The 23692-nt window shown below is 34.4% G+C and overlaps 1 protein-coding gene across 11 annotated transcripts in view; it reads right to left on the reverse strand.

Annotated features, from left to right (window-relative positions):
• The window catches only part of JMJD1C (jumonji domain containing 1C), a 251508-nt gene that overhangs the window by 65269 nt on the left and 162547 nt on the right, over positions 1-23692 (reverse strand). For 6 of the 11 annotated variants that reach the window (XM_019731785.3, XM_088792040.1, XM_019731780.3 and 3 more), the window contains one exon: positions 16120-16233. The exons of 2 other annotated variants lie outside the window; for them this stretch is intronic. Coding sequence is in view for 2 of the 9 variants with exons in the window: in XM_088792040.1 (XP_088648166.1) it covers positions 16120-16233 (114 nt within the window). In the remaining 7 variants the exon portion in view is untranslated. Of the gene's footprint in view, positions 1-16119; positions 16234-20120; positions 20714-23692 lie in introns of those variants that run through there. 3 more of the 11 variants (XM_074339498.2, XM_074339500.2, XM_074339499.2) reach the window with 3 other exon arrangements.

Below are 23692 nucleotides of genomic sequence, written 5' to 3' on the forward strand. Positions count from 1 at the left end.
TGGCATAATGTTGGACAAAGCAAATTAGTAAATATATGAGACTCTAATTCTTTCATTCCTGATGTTGCTGAGACCTTGTAACTTTTTAGAACATGACTACTCTAAATAATTAGAATTGACTATATGTATAGATACTTTAAAAATTTATGTATGTACGTACACACACAAACATAAACAGAAAATTTAAGGATGAAATAATATGCGAATATTGGCCAAGCATTGTTAATTGTCAAAGCTGGATGATAGAATAGTAAAATGATTCCCATGTACCTATGTCTATATGTTTTAAATTATCTGGCGGAAGGGGGGGAGTTTTATCACATTACTCTACTGCTCAAAACCCTCCAAAGACTTCCACTCTAATCTTAATCATAACAAAAAAGTCTTTATAATAGCCTACAAAGCCCTACTTACCTACCTTTCTTCATTTTCTAGTAACCTCATATACTTGTCTCCTTGCTGTTCTCTGAATGCTTTCATTTTAGGCTCTTCCCACTTTTCTGTTCCAGCTAACACTTCAAACCAGGTTTTATTTTCTCTGTAGCTCTTATAGTCTTCGAATATATTAAAATAGTTATTTTTGATTGTTACCTCTCTCTTCTCACTAGAAGGTAAGCTATACAAAGGCAGGAAAATTTTTTCCTGTTTTGTTCATGGCTGTACCGTAAGTACCTAGAAATTGTATCTGGGACATAGCAGGTGCCCAATAAATATTTGTACAATTGAATTAGTCAGAGAAAAAAGGGACACATCTCTGAGACAAGAAAAAAGGTGGTAAAGAAAGGTGCAAAAATAGGTATAAGGACAGGAAATTAAGGGGGTTCTTGCTTGTAACCTTAATTTCCTCTGTGCTGCAGGAGAAAGGCCGTCTACTAAGAGAAAAGGAGGAAATTGAGAAGTGGGAATTTGGAATAACTGCTTTAGGAAATGGAAGCTCAAAAGGAGCACAGAAAAGGATGCCAACTGGTACGAAAGGCTTCACCGAGATTGGAGACAATAAAGTGACACTAAAATACATGGGTGTAGTTTTTCTCCTGTAGTGTTAAGCATTTAGGGCAATGTTTTCCAACAGAGTTTTCTGCAATGATGGAAATGGTACATGTATCTGCACTGTCCCACATGTTTATCTGAGTATTTGAAATGTGGCTTGTATGACTGGGGAACTGAATCTTTAAATATTTACTTGTACTTTAAATTGAAATAGCCACATGTGACTAGTGGCTACCAACAATGGGCAGTGCATATTTAGGGTATAAAAGAAGAGAAATAAATAGTCAAAGATTAAAAACTTAAAAGGCAGATGTGACAGAAAGACAAAGGCATAACGAGTTAAGATGCTGGTAAAAATGGTTGAAATAATATACCACAGGAAAAGTACCTCGGCTGGAAAGAAAAACCATAGAAAAAACTAGTCGGAGAATGTGGGAAATTTACCAATTATGTGAGCCACTGGTAAGGTAGTAAAGTCTGTGAATGATACCTATTTTATCTGCTCAGGATCTACAAAACAATTACTTCTAATGGGCTTCTTGGAGGTACACATTTATCATGAACTGAGATTTATCCAACTAGACCTATTTGTTTTCTGAAATCCTACCATCACAAAAATTTTATAGGGTACAAGTTCTTTCATATATGTTACAGCTTATAGAAATGGCAGCACTATCATGAAGCAGGCATGACATACCTAATTTTATATATGAAAAAATAATAAAAAAAACTGTTAAGTGGTTATATGCTGTATCCAAGATTTCAGACACTAAGCAGCAAAGTTGGGCTCAGCATCTGAGTTGGCCTGTTATTCCACTACCAAATCTGATTACCTTTAATAGATGTAAACTTTGCTTCCTGAAAAAGAGTCAAAATTCCCTAAGAAGACGCATTTTATGTATCTGTACGTGTGGATATGCCTAGATATATTAAAATAGAATCTCAAAATTTGCAATTTATTCTTTAACTGTTGTGTGCTGTTTTGGTTTTTCTCTATATATTTTAAAATTTGATTAATTTGCAAACTATTTGATTTTAATAATATTAGCACTAATTCAGACATTCTAAAGTCCTTGGAGTTCTGGGGCAAAAGGCAGAGGTACCCAAGTTGTGCCATCAAATTGAATTTATACAAATTTAAGTACAAATACGTACATTTATACCTATTTATGAAGCAAAACAGAATGGGAAAGATACTCTGGAAGTGATCAAGACCAATAAAAACAAATCAGTAGTTCAGCCCTCTCCTTCACAGTACTAGCAGTTCTTTCATATATGTTATATCTTATAGAAACGGCAACACTATCATGAGGCAGGTATTACACATCTAATTATGTTCACATAGCAGTGAACATTAATTAACTATATGATCTTGGCCAGAGAAGAGTTTCCCAATCCTTCAAACCACATGCCAGTCAGATGCTACCAACTGATGCAAGTTTGCCTGATAACATAGGAGAGCAGACAATTAAGTTCACGAAGTGTGAACTCATCCTAGAAAAAGTGCCACATACCTCATTGCTGAATATCACTACAGTCACCTTTGAAGCACTCCCCTTGGGAAGCTATGCATCGACACCAGTGCCTAGTCCACCCTTCAAAGCAATTTTGGAACTCTTTCTAGAATGGCCATCAGAATTGTCATCCTATTACCCTTGATGTTCTGAATGTCATCAAAATGTCTGCCTTTCAATATTTCCTTTACCTTCGGGTAAAGAAAGAAGTCACTGGGGGCCAGATCAGGTGAGTAGGGAGGGTGTTCCAATACAGTTATTTGTTTACTGGCTAAAAACTCCCTCACACACAGTGCCCTGTGAGCTGGTGCATTGTTGTGATGCAAGAGTCATGAATTGTTGGTGAAAAGTTCAGGTCATCTAACTTTTTCACGCAGCCTTTTCAGCACTTCTAAACAGTAAACTTGGTTAACTGTTTGTCCAGTTGGTACAAGTTCATAATGAATAATCCCTCTGATATTAAAAAAAGGTTAGCAACATTATTGCAACAAGTTCACAAACTTAATTGTCAGACCTCGTAAAGGCAATAAATATTAAGAAGAATTCTCAACAATGGGCTTTGTTAATTAAGCCCTGGAAAGAATTGTTGGTATGTGATGGAACTTAATTCCTTGAAAATAGGAGCAGATATGGGAGAAACAGAAAAAAAAAAAATCCTTCTGAGATGCTTCAGGTATATATTGCATTTTGAAAGTTTACATACTGAATGTCTTAAAGAGCTTTAAGCTTGAAGATTATATATACGTGAAGAGATCTTAATATATCCAGATTTTTTATTCATCCCTGTATGTACAATTTTCTATTTCCAAAAATGGCTATTGCATAAATGGCAGAGGAGAAAGGTTATTATTGGGGAAATGAACATGTTATTTCCATGCAAAAAACCTGACTCCCAGGCAAAGAACATCTAAGAAAAGCACTAGAATTTTTAAAAAGTCCCTTACACCAAACTTAGAGATTTGAGATATATAGGTATCCCCATTTAAGTGCAAACGTGATAGAAACATATTACTCATTTATAATTAAATAACTTCTATCAAATAACTAGGTCTAAAGATCTCCAAGAATATGAGTGATATAAAAAGTTGATCTGGAATTAGACTATATTGGTAGGGGATCATGGATAGCCAAGAGCAAACATCACAGTATCGAGACTCAAGAGGAAGCAGAGCTATGGTAACATTCAAAAAGCAGTAACAGATACTTTCTCACATTTAGGGAGCTGGCAGTACCTGGTGAACTAGTCTACCGACCACTTCTAAGATGACTTGACAAGACTGCTTTGAAGGCTTCCACTTTTTTTCAGTTGTCTCAATCTATAGTCCAACAGCTCTAAACAAAGGGTGGGAGTGCACAGCATTGGCAGTATGTGGGGATGTTTTCCATTAGCATAAGGACTGGGAATAGGACTACAGTCATTTAACTGTGCGAAAGCCAAAGATGCCTACTATCCTACAATTCACTACAAAGGAAAGAATCAAATATAAATAGTGTCCGGGACTGTTAATTTTGTGTGTCAATTTTGCTAGGCTATGGTACCCAATTGTTTGGTCAAACACCAGTCTAGATGTCGCTGTGAAGGAGTTTTTCAGATGTGATTAACATTTCAATCAGCACACTTTGAGTAAAGCAGATTACACTCCTCCATGTGCCCCGCCCTCATCCAATCAGTTCAAGGACTTAAAAAAAGGAATGAGGCCCGCCAAAGAGGAAAGAATTCTGCCTCCAGACAGCTTTCAGACTCTTGCCAGAATTTCCAGACTACTGCCCTGCCCTGTGGATTTTACATTTGCCAGCCCCCCAAATTGCGTGAGTCAATTCCTTAAAAGTCCCCCATCACCACCACCACTCCCTTTCAACACAAATGCATGTGTACACATACACACACACACCTTATTGGTTTTGTTTCTCTGGAGAATCCTAATACGGTATGCTATTTAGAAACACTATTAGCTTTCCTTATCACTTCCCCATCTTCTAAACCCTTGTCTTCTGAGAAAAAATAAAACTAAGAAAAAGAAATGGGCAAATATTTGGCATTACTGCATCAGTTGATTTTAAAGTACAGAACACTATGAACATACCTCTATTTTAAAACTTTCAGCATGTTGCTGTAGTTACATTTATGTCTCTCCCCTGATCAGAAAGAGAGTCAAGTATTGTATCTGTCTTTACATTCCCAATATCTAGCAAAGTGATTGGCACATAGCAATAAATAAATGACTATATGCTATAGTTCAACAATCACTGGATCTTTTTTCCTTGAATCTTAAAAACATACTTTCTCTAAAAGGCAGGTCTGTGCCTATTAATTTACATGACAGGAGTTACACTCTGAAGACTAATCAGGTGCTTCAGAAAATTTTAACAGTTAAGCAGAACAGTATACTTTAATATAATTTATCTTTTAGGTTAACAATCATTTGGACAAATTATGCAGTTGTAGAAAAGTGAAATAAAGTATAGTACCACTATAAGGACAGATATATAGACCAAGGGACTAGAGAGCCCAGAAATAAATTCTAGAATAAATGGACAACTGATTTTAACAAAGGTGCCGAGACTATTCAGTGGGGGAAAAGAGTTCTTTTCAACAAATGGTGTTAGAAACTTGGATATCCACATTAAAAGTAATTAACTTGGACCCTTATCTTATATCATATTAAAAAATTAATAAAAAATAAAACTCTTAGAGGAAAATTTTCAAGCTATGACACCAAAAGCACAGGCAACAGAATTAAAAATAGGTAAACTGGACTTCAAAATTAAAAACTTCATACACCAGGGGTGGCCGGTTAGCTCAGTTGGTTAGAGCGTGGTGCTAATAACACCAAGGTTGCCAGTTCTATCCCCACATGGGCCACTGTGAGCTGCGCCCTCCTTAAAAAACAAGTAAACAAACAAAAAAACCTTCATGTATCAAAAACAAACAAAAAAACCTATTGCGAGAAAAGAACCCAAAGAATGGGAGAAAATATTTGCAGTCTTTATCTGATAAGAGATTGATAAACTCAACAACAAAAACCAAACAACCCAACTCAAAAATGGGCAAAGAACTCCACACCTATTTAGGGCATCTATTATTTAGAAAACAGAAAATAACAAGTATTTTCACGGATATGGAGAAATTGGAACCTTGTTGGGTGGGATTGTAAAATGGTGCAGACACTGAAGAGTTGGACTGTTCTTCAAAAAGTAAAACAAATTCCATTATGCTCCAGCAATTCCATTCTCAGGTATATACCCATAAGAAATGAAAGGCAAAGACTAGAATAAGCAAAGAACAGATCAAGAAAGTAGAACAGAGGTGACCAGGGACTGGTGAGAGGAACGTGAGAAATGGGGAGTTACTGTTTATTGAATAGAGTTTCTATTTGGGATGATGAAAAAACTTCTAAAAATGGTTAGTGGTGATGGCTATATAACACTGTGAATGTACTTAATGCCACTGTATTGATACTTAAATGGGTAAAATGGTGTAAGTTTTACAGTTTGCTTCTTTTTAACAAATGTCTATTTACTCTCTAATCAACGAGGACAATGAGGCTGAGGTCACTCAGGTGGATGACCCAATTAAAAATGGTTAGAAAGCGCCTTCTCATTACCATTCCATATGCACAGGAAAGGTCTATAGTTAGGGTTTACGCAAGGGTATCATTCGACACACACATTCTGCTTATTTGATTTCATATACTTAATCAGCCCTGCTGTCCTAGTGGCTTAGCTAATTTATATTCACTCCCAGACTATTTCAGAGTCACCTATTCTAAAAACAGAGGAGCATCCTCTTTGTATCTCTCCCACAACCAGGGTGGACTCTTTATAGCTCCCTGGTATCTGCTACTTTGCCTTTATTTACATTTATAGTTTTCTATGTGTTGCCCCCATTAGATTATACGCTCTATAAAGGCAAGGTTGTTTGTATTCCTGAATACAACATAGCAGGCCCTCAAATAATTGAACAAAGAGCCCCCAGGCGTTATTTATTGATGAAGGGCTAATGCTATTTTTGCCTTTAGTTTGAAGCCTCGGAAAATTTGGATTTCAGAGACAATCCTTTTCGCAAGAGACTGAAAGGACTTCATCATTTTAAAGTAATTATTTTTCAATTTTAACTTTGAGCAATTCCAGGTCTTCAAGATACCTATATGCACTACAGAAAAAACTAGGCAGCTGACAAAATAGGGAGAGGGCAAAACATCTTCATGTGTTTGGATTCTCTGCCTAGAGAACAAATGAATCTGAAAATGATGCACAGATTTGGAGTATAGCTTGAAGCTAGTGTCTAGGGAAATTGTGCAGGCATTAAAATTAAGGAAAAATTTAATCTCATATTTAGGAAAGATTATTCTGAGAAAAATAAACTGCCAAACAAAAGAATGATGTGCAAATAAGAGACACTTCCCATTTGATGGATCACAAAGATAGGGTGCTACAGTAGAAATAATATCTTGGAATCTAAAGTTTTCCTTACAACTTTCCATTCCCCTATACTGTCTACCTCTGCCTTTACTAGGAAACACAAATATTAGATCTAAAAGGTAATGGGGGCGGGGCCAGGTGGGCGAATCAACACTGACACATGAAAGTCACATGGAAACTATTATTATGAGAAGCAAAACTTATGAGTAAGCAGAAGAAACCTGTCTGCAGAAAGGAGATTGAGGAAGAGGGTAAGAAGGAATATGTGACTTGAGTTCCTAACTATCTAGTTCCTAATTTCATTCCGATTAAGGTTCGGCTGTACTTTCCCAATACGTACGTCCATGACACTGACTGTCAAATCTTTTTAATATCCCATACCCCTTTTGTATTTAACCTAATTTAAGAGTTTTTATTTCGGCTATCTATTCATTTGTAAATTAGACTTCTCAAAGACTTGTGTACATTAAATAAGTTGATATACTCTAAAAGCGTTACACAAAATTAAGATAATAATACAACCTGTGGGGTGGCCGGTTGGCTCAGTTGTTTAGAGTGCAGTGCTCATAACACCAAGGTCACCGGTTTGATTCCCAAACGGGCCAGTGAGCTGCGGCCTCCACAACTAGACTGAAAACAATGACTTGACTTGGAGCTGATGCGTCCTGGAAAAACACACTGTTCCCCAATATTCCCTAATTTAAAAAAAAAATCTGTTTTCCTTATAAGGCTAACATAAGAATGAACTAAAATAATGCACACGGAAATTGTTAAACTTTACAAGTGTAAAATATTAACACATTGAGAAATAAAATGTTAACTTTGAGATTTAATAATATGGCTGTGCTTTAGTAAAAATTTCCCAATGGGCAAAAGGAATAAATAATAACTTATTTTGACTGGCAGAAACTAGAAAATCTTTCTCAATGGTAACTAGTGATGGTTTAGAATATTTGGAATCTGATGTCTACAAGCATAATTTCACATATTTAAATTCATAACAGCAGGCACAAAAAAATTAAATAGACCGGCAGATTTTTCAGCATATGATCACAGCAGATTTAGGACCAGGAGAGAACTATTGCAGACAGTGACTTATAAATGTTTTTAATATGAATATTGCAGAACAGCTCATACTTGGGCCAAATTTTAGTCAAAATAACTTGTCCCTGGACTCCATGGATACATTTTCAACACACAAAGTTTTGCAACCAATTTTTACAAATGAAGAACTCCTTTTTTTAATGGCAGCAGACGTGCATTTCGGTAAATCAACATACCTGATCTATGGGACCTTAATAAGCATGTTTCATAACTAATTTTGAAATTATGGCAATATAAAATCAGGTAGGTGGGAGGTACTTAAACGGAATGCAAGGCAAAATTACTGAATATTAAAACTTGATGTATCAACTTTAAATTAAAAAAAAAAAAAGCCTACTTAAATAAGGAAGTACAATGACTGTTTTAGCTACTGCTTCCCCTTTTCTTGCAGCCCATCCTAATTTTCAGGCTTTAGCTTGGCTCCACTAGTGCAAGCTGTCACTTTTGACTAGAAATGGAATAAAGCCAAGTACTACACAATAGCTGCTTCCTGCTCTGGCCTCATCTCCTATACCATCCCCAGGCCAATGCCTGCCCACAGATGCTGATCCTACCAAGCCAATAATCTACCAGCAGTCAGTTCACAGCTATGGCTATGATTCTGTATTTTTTACACTCTTGGCATATATCCACAACCTCACAGTTCTCATTTTTAATGACTTTATGGCAATAAGGCATCTCTAAATTTTAATCAAATGTTAATATAAAGGCAAAATAAAATAAAAGAGGGAAACGCATATAAAAACTCAGGGACTAATTGAGAATGTGCTCAACCTTTGTCAAAATATAATACAGGGGCTGGCCCGGTGGCTCAGGCGGTTAGAGCTCCATGCTCTTAACTCCGAAGGCTGCCGGTTCGATTCCCACATGGGCCAGTGGGTTCTCAACCACAAGGTTGCCGGTTCAATTCCTCGAGTCCCGCAAGGGATGGTGGGCAGCGCCCCCTGCAACTAAGATTGAACAAGGCACCTTGAGCTGAGCTGCCACTGAGCTCCCGCATGGCTCAGTTTTGGTTGGAGCCCGGGCTCTCAGCCACAAGGTTGCTGGTTCGACTCCCACAAGGGATGGTGGGCTGCGCCCCCTGCAACTAGCAACAGCAACTGGACCTGGAGCTGAGCTGCGCCCTCCACAACTAAGACTGAAAGGACAACAACTTGAAGCTGAATGGCACCCTCTACAACTAAGATTGAAAGGACAACAACGTGACTTGGAAAAAAGTCCTCGAAGTACACACTGTTCCCCAATAAAGTCCTGTTCCCCTTCCCCAATAAAAAATACTAAAAAAAAAAAAAAAAAAAAAAAAATAATACAAAAACAGAGAAAAACACAGAATAGAAAGCTCTCATTAAGCACTATTAATACAAATAATCCTGTTATTCCAATTTTGCATAATTATGATTTGCACCTGGCACTGACTAACTCAATAGTTCTCTCTTTTGAGATAAATCTAGATTTAGGTTGAATGTCTTTTATCCTTGAGACTAAAATAATTAGGGATTAACTTGATTAGATTAACACTGGCCAGAAATGGTTTTTCCACCTTCAACAAGTTCACAGAATTCTGGCTCTAAGTGCTGGGAAGGAACTTCAAAGGTCATTTAGTTCACCTTTTATTCAATACTTAGAGGACTCCCAAACCTGTAGCACTCATCCACATGGCCTCTGCCCAAAGCCAAACAAAGAAAAACAATTGTGTAACTTGCTGACTATTACTTACACTTTTTGAAATAAAAATAACTATTAGCAGCAAACGGAGCTTTCACTGTGGGAAAATAGGTGTTCGTGGACAGTAATACCACAATAGGGTTCTGCATCTTTTCTAATATCATTTTCTTAAAATGATAGCTTAAGAAGCCACCACGGAATCTTATCTAAATATAATGTTTAAAAAGAGAAGAAACACTACTACGAAGACATGTTCTGTTTTACATAGACTATAGCTTGTACCGACAGTGATAAAGTTTATGTAGCACCAGCTGCAGAAAGAATGGTAAGAGTTCCAAAGACAAATAAGACTGTTAAAAGGTGCAGGTGGTAGCAGAAAAATGTCCAAATGGTTGAGTATAGTAGAAAGAGTTTAAATATCCACCAAAAAAGTTTAAGACACCATCACAAAAAGGAAAATTCAGAACAATGTCTACATACCTACCTTCTATTGAACAGTTTTCTGTGTAGTGATAAGCTCTTTAATATTTAATTTTATTTATTCTTCTTAACAACTCTGAGGTAGATAGTACTGTTATCTTACAGATGAGGAAACCATTTATTTAGAATGCTTTATGCTTTCCCAATGTCACACTGCAAATAAATAGCAAAGCTTGGATTTGAAACCATCTCTGCACGAATGGACTTCAAAATTAATTTTCTTAAAAATATGCTAGACTGATTCTTCAGGAGAAAAGACTCCAGTGAAGACCCAATCAATTAGCTGCTTCTGATATATTACACTAATCAGATGCCACTGTTGTGTAATTTGGTTATTCTCTTGCTTCAAAACATGTAATGATTCCTATGTCCTATAAGATAAAAGCCCCTTAGTAATTATACTTAACAATCAATCCTTTTCCTCTTTTATCTGACTCCACAACACTTATTTACCTAGTATGATGTCTACTATTCAAAATCAAACTCTCTTCCCTAGCTAGGTTGATATTCCACTGTCCCCTAAATCTACCTCCTCTCCTCACCGATCATGCTGTCCTTCCTGCCAAATGTCTGCCTTAGTCTCTGTATCTTCCACTTCCATCTCCATTCAAATGAATCCCATTCAAGTTCTACCTCCTTCATGAGACTTCTTTAACCATCCTTCTCTACAGACTTCTTTCTTTGTATTCCTGAAGTCGTTACTATTTTTTGACTCCTTAAATAAAGATATTTCAAGGAAACTGATTTTTTATGTAAATTCTTGTCGTGGATTATAAATTCCTTTAAAAAAAGGACTGACTTAAAGTTTTATCAACTTTTAAAAACCATTAAGTACCTAGCAGGATGCTGTGATTGGGGAAACCACAAAATTTAAATAACTGTTGAATGAAGTCAGTTGGGATGTTTCCAAGGCCAGATATTAAAAAAAATTTTAGGGTAAGTCAAAGGAAAGTAGAGTCTAAGCATAAAATTTCCATTTAAAGTCTCCTTTCTGGGGAAGAATCAAATGAGTCAACAGTCAGTGGAACACTAAGAGCTCTAGCCTGTTAGAGCTCTGGGCCTGTTTCTCCTATCACAACCACAATTGCAAAAGCTCTCATTTTAGGGGGTGTGGGTGCGTTCCAGTCCCATATCCTAACAGGAGATGTGCTTCCAGTGTTTCTTATACATTCCTATAAAACCTCTCTGAATATCAAGTTTAATCACTGCAAAAACAAAACCAAGAAACCCAACTTTTATCTTGTGAAAAATAGCAACAGTTTGCTGGGCAGTTTCAGGAAGTCAATTTTTTTGCTTTTAGTAAAATTAATGGGGGGAGCAGTAATTTGATACCAGGAAGAAAACAAATCTGAAAGGAATTCTGGGACAGAAACATATACATAACTATACTAATAAATCCTGGACCAGGTCAAATTCCCATACCCTCTCTAGGATTGTTAGTTTAAAAATACTCTAAAGTGATATATCTGTTACTACAAACTAAAGTAAGAATGAAGAAAAAGTCTCTTCTCTATCCACCAAAACAATACTAACAGGAAGTTCTGTTTATTTCCTTCTGTAAATATTAACCAATATTATCATAGTACCCAGAGGAATAAATCTGCTTATAAACCAAATTACTACCAATATTATTTAAACTTTCATCAGTGGTCACTGATGTCAAATGTGTAATTCAATAAAATGTAACATTTGGCTAGTAACAACCAACCAGTCAATTGTTCACCTGGCTGACTGAGGGCAAAATTTCACCTCACTCACATTATCTCATCTTGGTTGTGAAGCAATTCCAAACTCCATAGGAAAGTAACAAAAGTTTGGAAGAAAAAAATACCTATCTTTGCTACACACTCCACTCCCTAAACTACTGGTAACTGATCCTATGCAATCAATTGAGCTATCTTTAGTAAACCAGATGTGCTGAGCAACTACTATCTTTGGGATATTCTGAAACCACAGCCAATAATTTACATAATCAGAGATGGAAAAATTGGGGATCTAAAAGGACTCCAACTGGGAGAATTTTGTTACTGAAGGACTACAGAAAGATATACAGATCTGACAGTCCAAACACATCCATTAACTAAATAATGTAAGACTTCTCTGTTCAACTCTTTAAGTAATATTTAGTACAGGTACTAAGAAAATACTCAGGTTGCTCCACCCATTCATTTTCCTTCAACCAGGAATTCACAGCACAATAGTATTATATCGAGTCTTTAGTAAAGTAGTTCAATGTCTATATTCTATGATGATAAACACTATAGTATTAAGTCTTATCTCTAAACTTTTATCAGTTTATTATGACCCCCAACTTCAAACAGGATCATTTCCTCAGGTCTAGGGTGATTCTACCTTATTCTAGGGAAAATGTTTCACTATCATGAATTTTTAAAATAAGTAAAATAAACATAAAATATAATTTTGAACATGCACATTCTGCTTCAAATCTCTAATGGTTTTAAACCAGTGCCCTTTGTATAATTCCGTTACTACCTGTAAAAGCAAAAAGGATTATGACCCCTGGAAAACACTGGACTAATAAGGCAGACCAAGCCAGATGAACTGATATAAGTCATGTACAATTTTCAGGTAAAAAATAATTTCTTCTATATCCTCTATGAAGTCACCAACCTGAGAACTGCTGGTGTGCATGGCCAGAAGCCAACTATAGGACAAGATGATTTCAAATTCATACTAATAGTTCAATGTTCGTATTTCATTATCAAACTGTCTTTTATATGAATTAGATCAAAACATTTTAATGGAAATATTTTTTAAACTTCTGTAATCACCCTCCAAAGTAAAGCAACAATACTAAAGAAATAATAACTCAGATAACAAAAAACAAACCCAAAACGATAAAAAACATCTCTAAGAATTAATTATTTTTTTCCTCCTTCTTGCCAGCCAGCTGACAGACAGTAGAATCTGCAGAGTTCCCTCCTACTTCCTCTCTCTTTTCCCTTCCCCTTTACTTCAAAGAAAGTTAACAGCACCCAGGCAAGATCAGGAAATCTAAAAGGAGGAAGCAGAAACCATTTGTGTGCATAAGGGTGGAAAAAATAGAATACCATGGTATGCTGCTTCAGTTACCTAATTAATATACATCCATTATATTGCCTATAAAATGTAGGTTTGATTTATCTGTTCATTCATCTGTCTTTCCAAAATTTTGAAAACTATATAATCTGTGGTGGTTGCACTTGCCCCGCAATCCCCCAACTATACGTCAACTAAAAAACTGACTAGATCAACTAACTTAATATATGCCACCTGATAGTCAATGCATTGAAATCATTCAGAGAGATAACTGTAGGATTCAAAACAGTGACCTAAAAGTGAAAAGATCTGTATTAATCTTCATCATGTTTCCTAACCATTACCTTACAATATATATCATTCTGATGTATTAAAAAAATAGGGCTATGCAACTATATAGGAAATGAAAGGGAGCATATTACTACAGAATAAAATGCTGAGAACTCAAGGAGAAAGATGATGGATAGGAGTCCTCACTACAAAAACATTTAATTAGATTCACAGCCAAGCATCATTTGTGGGAATTTTGAAAACAAAACTTAAATGTACTCATTACTTTATACACAAAAGCCATTTCCAAAGAAGACTTTCCCCCATCACACTTAATTAAGAAGTCTACAAAGGATAATTAGCACCCAGATTCTTAAGAAATTGCCTCATGAAATTGAAAGAAGTGCGAGAAAACAGGGAGACCATTTAAAAAACTTGTTCAATTTTCCCCAAATTGTTTGACTTACGTAGGGTTATCCTAAGGTTAAGATATGTCAAGGCACAATTTACAAAATCTATGCCAGCAACAGCTGCCATGTTTAAGATGCCAAGAAATGTAATGTACTGTTTAGACAACTGGTTAAAGAAGAGCATTCTGGGATAAAGCCACTCTACTTAAATGAACTCTAAAATTGTTTCCTTTACCTAGAATGTGTCTATATTTAACAAATTTATTTAAATAAATAAATTTGAAAAACTAGACTGAGCCATCTTAGGTCTCTGGAGTAAATTTTCATTCAAAATATTACAGTAGGAGTCTGTCATTTACATATATTTAAAAATCTTCTTTCAGTAAAACTAAATATAAAAATTAAAGTACACCAAAAAGAAAGCTCTACTGTAAACCATATTTCTAAAACTTAGCAAGAAATTTTAAGGTACTCTGGATCCTAAATCAAGTGCTCTTAGTGTAATTCTCTCTGATTTCTTAGAACTGCAAGTTTCTATTATTTGTGAAATGCAAATGGTTAAAATGCCAAGTAAATCAACTTTACCTCTGGAAGACAGAGTATATCCTTGTGGGCCAGAGGTTGGTTTACCTATACCAGCAGAGCAACAAGTAACTTACTAATATAGGTACTCATACAATTCACCAAGTCAAATAAGACTTTAGCTCTTGTTCCTTTAATAAAATTATAGAATTATTAAAATCTAAAAGTTTAAAAATGTAAAAAAACCCCCTATGTTAGCAAATTCTTTCAATCATTATAATTTTAATAAACATGCTACAGAATATTAGGCCACCTGACAAAAGTTTATTTTTAAAAGTATTTTCTACATAATAATCTTACCTCTCTAAATCAAATCCAAGCTGAAAATTCTAGAGTGCTTGCTAATCAGAAGCCATGGATTTAAAACATTAAGAGCTGGGAGGTTCCTTTGATTTTACCTCGACCTACCTAGTCTAATTTCCACTAAAAGACTGTTAGAAATGAAACAAATTATAGTAAGGCATATGCTAAGCTAAATGACATTCACAATTAAAAACAAAACAAAATAAAACCTGAGGGAAAAGCTCTAACATCTCCACCATTAAACTGGGATTTGCAATGAATTTTTAGCAATGAACAAAGAGCAAAAGCAAACCGTACAAAATGAGGCCACTTAATGAAATAGGAAAAATGTGAAAAGACAAAAGCACATGTATGTAGACTTCAAAATAGGAAGTAACATTTAACTGAGGGAACTATCTCATTTTGGTAGATCTAATAGAACAGGCTAACTAATTCCCTAAGTATTATTAACTCCACACACAACAAATCACTGCTTGTTAACTCAAGCTCATGTTCTTTCCATAGAAATGATTCCTCCACATTTTATTTTTGAAAAACACTAACTATTCCAAAATGAAACAAGAGTAATGTCAGCTCCATTTAAAAAATGTCAAACTAGTTCACTCATCCTCTCAATGCAATTACTATTAATTATTTTAAACATTTAAGTAAAAAGAGAGCTATAAAATATAGATTTAATTCAATCTAAAATCCAAATATACAAAGAAAACAAACATCTGTGCATTTTCACTTCTACCTTAAAAATTAACTGATAGAACTTTACTAGAAATATTAAAAAACATTTAGCTTAATACTTTTGATATATTTCTTCACATGAATTTAAATCTAAAAGCCTACCAGAAAACGTTTATCCAATTAAATTTGTTTTAAATGCAACAACTAGAAACTGAAATTTAGAAACTGAACTATTCAATTAATGACAATCTAAATGAATATGCTCACTTAAAGTAAAATGAACTACTGTTATGTTAAACTGATATGCATGCATATAGTAAATACTAACCTCATTACATTAATTCACCCAATTCTTAACCTTAGAGCTGGAGATAAAGATAATTTATATTAACATCTAACCAGTTATTTTCTAACAATGAACATTATTTATAATGGCAGGGACTTTATTTTGCTCACTTGTGCATTCCCAGTGACAGAATGCTGCCTGGCTTATGTATTTGTTGATTGAATAAATTAATAATTTACCCTATAATCAAAATTTATGGAATGCATTGGGTTCCTTGCACACCTATATGTTAGCTGGAATTGAATATTTAAAAAAATACCGGAATATCAGTGAAGTTTAATAAATAGTTTACTTTTAAAAGCAACCTAAATTTTCTTACCTGGTAGGGCTGAAAGGCACTATCTTCAGTTAAAAAATCCAGTTGTTTATCTACAAGGAATTCTACTGCAGTGATTGAACTGGGTATACTTTTTTCAACCAGGGGTTTGAAAGTCTGGTAAGAGAAAAAAAAAATTTCTAACGGTTATTTTCTGGGTTTTATCCTCTAAACTTGAAGAGGTATAAATACAATGTGTTACTGTCGATATCATAATGATTTTTAAGATACCAATTAATATTAGTTGTCATATAATCTAGGGTAAGCTTTTACCCATAGATTGTCTTTATTAAAAAGGAATGAAATAGATTTATAAAGGATATGAAAATTCCAATATATTAAGTCCTCGCTGTTAATTTTAAAAAAGAGATAGTCAAATATACACGTGTATAAAAATTTGTTAAGATTTACAAAGGAGATATTGCTTCTGAAAAAGTAAACTCGGTAGGAGAACATTTATTTCAACTGTTTTTTTTTTTTTTAAATGTAAGTATTATTCTGTTACGATTTACATGTGTAGTTTTTTTCTAGCTCATTCACATCAAGGATTTTAAATGATCAGGATGCATCTGGCCTTTTAACTCCGCCCCGTGTACTACCCACCCCCACCCTTGCCCCAGCCTCAAGCACAAATAAAAATCCAGCTGCTTCAATGTGAGCTGCATGGGGGAGGGGAGCAGGAAAAGAAGGAGGTTAAGTATTACACAAAAACCCACCTTTGAGTAATGTCTTTCCAGATCTCCACTACTTAAAAAAAGGAGGGGCAGGGGTAGATGTTCATTTTATTATTTTAAAGATTCACCTTTTACATAAAGGATTTTATTCATACCGTGAAGTAGGGGAAGGAGTGAGGGAGGCAGGAGAGTAAGAGGAAGGAAATAAAGGTATTATGTATGCATATTTTTAATGACTATCACACTTTCAAAGTAGAAGCAGCTTCAGTAAAAACCAAATGTCTTATATTCATGGTACTGTTCTAAAACTTACAAAGAAAACTAAATTCCACCATCTTAAAAAACAGTGGCTTTACTATATAAAAGAATCTGTTTAGAAAATGGAATTAACAAGCAACTCAGTTTCTAAATTACTTATATCACATGGAGAAATCTTTTTTGCTACAAGGCAACTTGTGTGACCCTTTGGCTGTAAACCAAAGCTTTTGGCACAGACAGTAAAAATCCCCAGGAGATCCAAAAGCCATTGTTTCCCCCTTTTCTTACTATGTCTTAAATCTAACATCTTGCTAATCACAATAAACACGCTGAGGAAAAACTTTTCAAGATCTTTAGTTCAGAGTGGGTCTTGAGTTAATTTCTATATTTATGAAATTCCTTTTAAAGCTTTGAATTTGATTCACTGAGGAGTCTGTAACAAATATGTAAGCTAAAAACATAATAAGCACTTTACCCATTTAAGCATGCTTTATTCTACACTATCCATACTGTAAACTTATAAATAAGTAATATCCTCTTTCCTAAATTAAAACATAAAAAAACTCTTACATTCCCACTTACTTCCAGTATTTATGATTAGAAAATCAAATCACAGTTATGATCCTCCTTCCCATATCCTAGGACTAACCTTTCAAGTTTACTATCACATATGATTCAGAATTTTTTTTTTGGGGGGGGGGGTTGGAATTACATTTTCAAAACAGACATTCCCCCATGATTTAGCCAGCTCCTGCTACTGTTGCCATCTAACATTTTCATTTACCAAGACCAAATTCCTAAAATTATTTCATAAAATCCTATTCATAATTTTACCTAGGAAGTGACTAAAGTTTGTAAGTAACCTAAGAGCATTTACTTTATTAAGACTAAAATGTCTACCAGTATGTGATCAACTGACATGAAATACATAACATTTTCATTTTATATCTTTGTTTAAAAGAAACTAGAAAACACTAGTACCTTCTAGAGAACTTTTAATCTTTGAGCTTTATCAAATGCTCTTATTTCTTCTCAAACACTACCACGTCAGGTCAACTCTTGAAGGTTAACAAAAAGGTCCACAAAAGGTATTATCTGAATGACTAAAGATACAATTCAATTAAGCAGGATTTGTGGAGGGGGAGAAAAAAAGTAAACTTCTCCATCTGAGTGCCTTTCTTACGCAAATAATACAGGTGGTTTGCATTTCCTATGAGACCTAGTCATTTTATAATATGAAAAACATTCTTGTGAAGAGAATCTCTCAGAATTCTGCTTTTTAAGGTACATCAGAGTTCTAAGGGTAAATTTCAATAGGCCATCTTATAATTTAAATTACTGAGTTAGGGAAAAAAAGGGTTAGTTTCTAGGCTAAAATACAAAAGAATTTCTCAATTTAGCTACCAGAAATGTTAAAGACTAGTTTTATAATGTTCTATTTCTGATACATGAATACTTACAATCACGTACAAATGGAGGTCAAAAGTATGCCATGTTTCTTAAATAGCAAATAGGGCCAAAACTTGCAAATTTTAAATGTGCAATTATATTTAAATTATAAATGTGTTCCCAACAAGGGCTGATAAATATTTTATATTTCTTGTTAAAGAAATATTTCAATATATATTAAGTGAGCAACCCTGAAAATGTGTGACTGTTCCTACTTTTTATGCTAAAATTAAAGACAATATATAAAACTACGTAGTTAAAATACATACTGTTTTTTTTCAAGTGGCAGATCAACGATGTAACTTATTAAATTTGTATCCAAGTAAAACACATTTCAAAAACATTAGCTTAAAACTAAAACAAATATTTAAATAAAAGTGAATGGACCCTACGGATTTTATGATGAATCTGTAGTAAATATTTCATGGGTCTAGGTGCACTGGAATGTAAAGAAACTAGAACTCATGCATAGCTAAGTAATTCAAGACTCTAAAGATACATCATTCTATGAGGAACTTCCACAGCCTAAGGGGAAGCAATGAGCTACTATCAGAAAGTCACAGTAAAATATGGCCCTAATCACAAAAAGACTATTATTCCAATGGTGAAAAAAAGCCTTTGAAAATCCAAATGAAAGTTATTAATTTAAAATTGAATACTCATAGTTGAAACAACACTTTTTCAATTTTATTAATGAATTAAGAGTTCTTTTAAGGCCCTTTGTCTGTGTTAGCCATACTTTATAAATAGTCTAAATCCAAAATAAATAACTTAGTTGAGAGCCTGCCTTTCTAGTAGGGCCTACCACGCTATAGGAAGAATGCTTAGAACAACTGTATCCTGTTTGGGGCTCCATGCTGCACCACATTCCATTCACATGAGGAAGAGGCGAACAGATGAGCCCTCCTTGAAAAAACATTTTTAAAATAAATCAGCTACAGCTCTCAAACATAACTCAGCTGCTCAAACAAACCATGTTAATAAAGCTCACCATTTAACATTTAACTGGAAAATCATGGAGTTATGTCTGTATAGTCTGAGTTTCTAACAATCTCCGGTTAACATTTAACAATTTCTTTTCCAAGTAAAAAAAAAATCAGGCTCATTAACTACTAGAACCTGATATAAATCTCACTAAAGGAAAATACTGAAGCAGAAAATAATCTAAGCAATATTTTAGAAGTCAAGGTTTAGTCCACACACACAAAAAAAGGACTGGAGTGACTTGAACGAACAAAGTCCAAATTCCCACCCAAGCAGGTCTATTGAAAAACACGATACTGTTAGAAAACAAGTTGGGGGTGGGGACGGGAATATACCACACAAAAAAACCTCAGAAAACAAATACCCCCTACTCACTTAAAACATTATATTCCAAAAACTAATCTGAAACATTTCTACTGTAACACTTTAAACAATTAAAATTCTAGTTTTTAAATTAATTTTTAATGTTATGAAATTACTTAAATAAACCTTTCTAAACAAATGAAATAGTTGAAAATTCTTAAAAGTAAGAACACTAAGGCTAGGTCTATAAAAGGCAGTGACCTTAATTCCTACGACTGAGAAGCAAAACCAAATATAAATTAAGACAAAAGAAAAAGGAAGCAGAAAAATACAAACCGTACTTTGTTCTTGAGAATTTTAAAGTATCTTTAAATCTCAGAAATCCATGACTGGGCTTTAAAGGTCAAGAAGTATAGCTGACATTTCCATTTTGTTCTCGAGCACTATTTTTTATCTAACCTAAATACTGTTTTAGTCTTCAAAAATCACAGGCAAATGGCTCTCAAACCAAGCATTTCTGAGATCACTTGCAGCGTCGTCATTGTATAGGAAGAAAAGCCAAGACCATAGAACGAAGCAGAGGCTGTAACCTAACAAGTCTCCGATGAGCAAATGACGATTTTCTGTCCGCTCTGGCTCAACCCCGGCAGTGATGAGGATTACAACTCGCTCTTTGTCATCAGCAGTGTGGTGTTAACGACTAAGAAATCCTGCAGCTGAAGCACTACTGCATCCTCTGATCTGGGTCAGGATAATTTCTCCCGAGGTCGCTTACATAACCAGTAAGATACTCCAAATAGAGAGAACAGCCATCCATCAGCTAGAGAAAGCCTTTCCCACTGTACTCTGCGTGGAAACACACTGCAGTTGCTTCCAACAGTGCAGACACCCAAATGAGAACGACTACTTGGCTTAGGGCACACTGAGAGAAGGGAAGAGGCGGTGCTCTGTAAACTGTAACTAATCCCCGTCACAGGTGCTGATGGAGTCACTTCCAGCACGAGTCACATTACTGGTGATTACTCATTTGGCTGCGGCCATAGAGACTGGCTCATAATTTTAACAACAGACAAAGACAGACTAGTGGCGAGACTGAGAGCTCAAGTTTACTGTCTCCTTCATAAAGCAAATGCAAATACAAAGTTTTTGCTTTCCAGATATACCAAGGTGAGAAAGTGTAGAAAACAAATAATATACAAATATCTCTCAAGTTGGCAAAAATGAAGCATGACTTTAAACCATCAAAAATACGTCCAAGTAATGGATTTTTCAGTATAACCATTTCTCCTTAAAAATATGCTGATATAAACAACCTCAGGGAAAAAAAAACAGTTTAAAACAGTTTTGTGAGTAACAGTCTAAGCGACATCAAATGACATAACCAACAACCTCAGAAGTACTATACTCAAAAGAAAAACAAACTGGTAATATTAATTTTGGCACTTTTAAAAATACTGAAACATTTTCATTCTTTATAAAAATAATTTAATATATAGTTCAGTTATAAAAACATACCATTTAAAAACAAATTTTCCTGATGTGTTATCTAATATGTGCTCTTAACTTCTTTCTAAACTGTTATATTTTATATAACAGTAATACTGTCCAGTGTGGTAGCCACTAGCGACACAAGGCCACTGAGTTGCAATGTAATTAATCTAAATTGAGATGTGTGCTATATACCACACACACTGAATATGAAAAAAAGAATGTCATAACTTCCAGTGCAAGAAAACATTCACCTATTTTTAAATGATGTATGTGAATGGTCTTTTATTATAAATTTGGCCCAATCTCAGTTAAAATAAATCTAAAGATTCACACTGATTTTTTTATACCACATATACAACCAATTCATCAAATTATGTTGAGAAAAACTTCCAGCCACCAGCCAATGCGCTGTCCCCTTATACCTATTCCAGATGTTTCAGTTTCATTTCAAAGAATCAGGTTTACTATTGAAAAGAAGATATTTTCAATGTAGTATATAACAGACTTCGCAGTGATAAAAATCTCAATCAATCCTTTTTTTGTTTTAAAAACAAAAAAGATATGGGTAATGATTAGCCTAAGAATGTTAGTAACATGTAACTTTAGAACACTGATGATGCTAAAATACAGAACTTTAGAACAAAGTATTTTTCAAATAATGAGTCAAGTAAAGGTTAAATTATACACAACAACCCAGTAAGTCATTCATAATTAAATCACTAGACATGACTACAAAACATATATGGAAATGAAAGAATTCATGTCATATGTTACAAAACAAAACAAAACAAAAAACTAGATAAATACAGCAGCCTTATTCTGCGCTCCCAACAACAAAGAACCATCAAATGCTTGATGGAGGTTATTATAACTAGCAAATTTAAATAGATTTCATACTATATTCCTACAATTTTACTGTACATTAGAGAATGAGTCTAATATTTCACAGGATTCATCTCATAATCTCACATAAATTCAGTTTTGATTATATATGATATAAATTTAAAAACAGCTGTTTTTGTTCAAGTACTATCAGTCACCTACAGAATCAAATAACACACAGAACTACACTTAGTTAATCTAATTCCCACAGTATTTATATATTCTTAGTGACATAGAATGCAATTTTTATAAAATCAAAATAAACATCAATACTGAGAAACTATGCATTCAAATTTCATACTATACCATGGCTAAATTAAAATGAGATGCTTCTCCATTACTATAAACAAATAAACAAATACCATAGAGTCAACTCTTAAAAAAAATGAGGGTGCAATTCTTAAAGAAAATGAGGGTGTAATTACTTGAAAACCATAAACATCTTTTTAAGTTGAACTTGACATTTTTATAAATATATGAATGTGAGTTTGTCCTTGTATTCTCATAAATTTCAACACAAACAAAAATAGTGAATTAATAGATAGAGAACCCACTTGGTAGCAAGCATTCAGTTGCTCAACTTTTACATCTTAATTCTCTCCTGTTCCTTACAACGCTTTAGGATTGGGAGATACCACCTTTCAGACAATGAAAAGCACCAATTTGAGGAGAATAGCTTTTCTGTCCTTTTAATTGGTGGTTCTTATGGTTTATATGTACCTTTAAGGAAGGAAGTTGAAGAGTTACTGTTAATTTTTCTTTTCTTCTCTTTTGGCTGGGGGAAGGGGGACAGAAAGTCTTTTCTGGCAGCTAAACCAGGCTAGAGGAAGAGGAAACTACTCCAGTTACTGCACAGAAATACACATCTCTGACTTCCTTCCTTTTTAGCTGGTTTCTAGGTTACAAGCTGAATAAATCAACAGAGGTGAGAGAGTAAATAGAGGCTAACTAGGAAGGCAACATTGTATGACTCTCTGAATAAAATCTGTTCCTTCCAATAACGTAAGAACCTTATACATACACTTAAGAGTAAAATAAATGAGCATTTTGGCTTAATTTATCTTGGGCCATGAAAGAAATAAATTCCTCATCTTTATAGATACAGAAGCCTAAACAAACAAGTGGTTTTCTCCAAGCATATAAACTTCACAACCTCTAAGTTCAATGGCCTACCATTGTAAATATTTTTTAGACATAAGGGTAGGAAAAGAAGATGAACAATAGTAGTAAAGAGGACTTAAATTTAATATGGCCTAATAGGAACACTAACTAGATTCAGAAAAATATTTTTAACATACCCTATTGTCCTAGAAATCTATGAAAGCATATTATCAAACGTGTAAGTACTGCATCATGGTAATATTCAAATAATTAACTTCACAATGAATCCATGAAGATTTTCCAGGCATAAACATTGTTTTCCAGTAGGCTGGTGCAAAAGTAATTGCGGTTTTTGCAATTATTTTTAACCTTTTAAATAGCAATTACTTTTGCACCAACCAAATACCTTCCACAGACTATGAATTCTACAAAAA

Source organism: Rhinolophus sinicus, chromosome 15 (assembly GCF_057876585.1).
Source record: "Rhinolophus sinicus isolate RSI-liver-muscle chromosome 15, RSI-T2T, whole genome shotgun sequence".
Taxonomy (NCBI): domain Eukaryota; kingdom Metazoa; phylum Chordata; class Mammalia; order Chiroptera; family Rhinolophidae; genus Rhinolophus; species Rhinolophus sinicus.